At 44.2% G+C, this 2,500-nt stretch overlaps 1 protein-coding gene across 8 annotated transcripts in view; it reads left to right on the plus strand.

The window, feature by feature from the left end:
• The window catches only part of hecw1a (HECT, C2 and WW domain containing E3 ubiquitin protein ligase 1a), a 226,340-nt gene that overhangs the window by 172,836 nt on the left and 51,004 nt on the right, over positions 1-2,500 (plus strand). For all 8 annotated transcript variants that reach the window (XM_087309002.1, XM_087309006.1, XM_087309000.1 and 5 more), the window contains one exon: positions 2,294-2,388. In XM_087309002.1, coding sequence (XP_087165128.1) covers positions 2,294-2,388 — 95 coding nt within the window. The remainder of the gene's footprint in view (positions 1-2,293; positions 2,389-2,500) is intronic.

The following is a 2,500-nucleotide window of genomic DNA, read 5'->3' on the forward strand; positions in this document are numbered from 1 at the left end:
AGATTCAACCAAACTCCTGAATAAAGTCTGTGGTTTAGTTTTAGAAAGTAAAAAATGTGACACCCCGAGCATTAACTTTCAACACCCACACACCCTAGCAACCTATGAATAACCTAACAACACCTTAGCAACAACTCAGACATCCTGCGCTCCATCTAGCATCACCCTAGCAACCATTTAGGACATCCTATCCACCAACAACATAGCAACTATACCAAGCAACACCTAAACACTCTAACAACACCCAGAACATCTTATCCACCAATTACCAACACCCTAGCAACCACCAAGCAACACATGAACACTTTAGTAACCCTCAGAACATTTAAACATCATTTAGCAACACCCAGAACATCACAATTCACCACCTAACAACATAATAACAATGACTCAGGCCATCATCAACACCCTAACAACCACCAAGCAACACTTGAATACTCTAGCAACATCTTATCCACCACTTAGCAACACCCTAGCAACCACTAAGCACATCCAAATACTCTAGCAACCCCCAGCACATATTTTTTTGGCACTTAACAACACCCTAGCAACCACTAAGCACATCCAAATACTCTAGCAATCCCCAGCACATCTTTTTTGGCACTTAACAACACCCTAGCAACCAACAAGCCAGTTCTGAAAACTCTAGCAACCCCATGACATCTTATCTACTACCTAGTAACACCTTAGCAAGCACCAAGCAACACCTACACACTTTAGCAACCCCCAGAACATCTTATCCACTACTTAGCAACACCATAGCAACCACCAAACAACACCTAAACACTCTAGCAACCCCATAACATCTTATCCACCACTTGTCAACACCCTAGCAACCACAAAGCACACCCAAATACTCTAGTAACACCCAGCACATCTTATTTGCCACTTAACAACACCATAGCAACCAACAAGCTAGTTCTGAACACTCTAGCAACCCCATGACATTTTATCCACTACTTAGCAACCACCAAGCAACACCTGAAGACTCTAGCAACATCTTATCCACCACTTAGCAACACCCTAGCAACCACCAAGCAACACTTGAACACTTTAGTTACCCCTATGACTTCTTATACACCACTTATCAACACCCTAGCAACCACCAAGCAACATTCAAACACTCTAGCAAACCCCAGCACACCTTATTTACAACTTAACAATGCCCTAGCAACCACCAAGCAACACCTGTGCACTCTAGCAATCTCAGCACATTTTATTGACCACTTAACAACACTCTTAACAACCACCAAGCAACACCTGAACACTCTAAAAGTCCCCAGAACATCTTGTCCACCCCTTAACAACACCCTAGCAACCATCAAGCAACACCCATACACTCTAGCAACCTCAGCACATTTTATTGACCACTTAACAACACTCTTAACAACCACCAAGCAACACCTGAACACTCTAAAAGTCCCCAGAACATCTTGTCCAACCCTTAACAACACCGTAGCAACCATCAAGCAACACAGGAACACTCTAGCAAGCCCCAGAACATCTTGTCCACCCCTTAACAACACCCTAGCAACCATCAAGCAACACCCATACACTCTAGCAACCTCAGCACATTGTATCCACCACTTAACAGCACCCTAGCGACCACCAAGCACTTCCTGAACACTTTAGCAATCCCCATAATATCTTAACCACCACTTAGCAACCCACTAACAACCACCAGGCAAGGCTTGAACACTCTAGCAATGCCAAGAACGTGGTATCCACTACTTTTCAACACCCTAGCAACCACCAAGCAACACCCAAACACTCTAAAAATGCCTAGAACGTATTATAGACCACTTAGCAACCACCAAGCAACACCTGAACACTCTAGCACATTGTATTCACCACTAAATAACACCCTAGCAACCATGTAGCACACACAAACACTCTAGCAACACCCAGAACATCATATACACCGCTTTTCAACACCCTAGCAACCACCAAGCAACACCCAAACACTCTAGCAACCCCCAGCACGTCTTATTTACCACTTAACTACACCCTAGCAACCACAAGCAACACCTGAACACTCTAGCAATGCCTAGAGCATTTTAAACACCACTTAGCAACCACAAGCATCACCTAAATACTCTAGCAACCTCCCGGTAATGTCCTGATGTGTAATTGCTGTAATTTTGTAATTATTAGTATAACAGCAGCAAGTGATCTGGTTTTCTGCAGCGAGTGTGTGAGTATGAAGAGATTGTCTTCGTGTTATGCTTTACCCCGTGGATCAGTGTGTCAGCGCTGACCTTCATGTCATTCTGTGCCTCTGTGTTTTTCTCAGCTGAGACGAAGATTTGCTTCAAATATTATCATGGTTTGAGTGGAGCCCTCAGAGCCACAACACCCAGTGTGACGGTCAGGAACACGTCCGCCTCTGTGAGTAACACACAAACACACACACACATGGATGCACACAAACACACACATATGGAGGCACACGATCACACATCCGCTGCGTAAAACATATGCTGGATAAGTTGGCGGTTGG

Source organism: Danio rerio, chromosome 24 (assembly GCF_052040795.2).
Source record: "Danio rerio strain M-AB ecotype USA chromosome 24, GRCz13ab, whole genome shotgun sequence".
NCBI classification, from domain to species: Eukaryota; Metazoa; Chordata; class Actinopteri; order Cypriniformes; family Danionidae; genus Danio; species Danio rerio.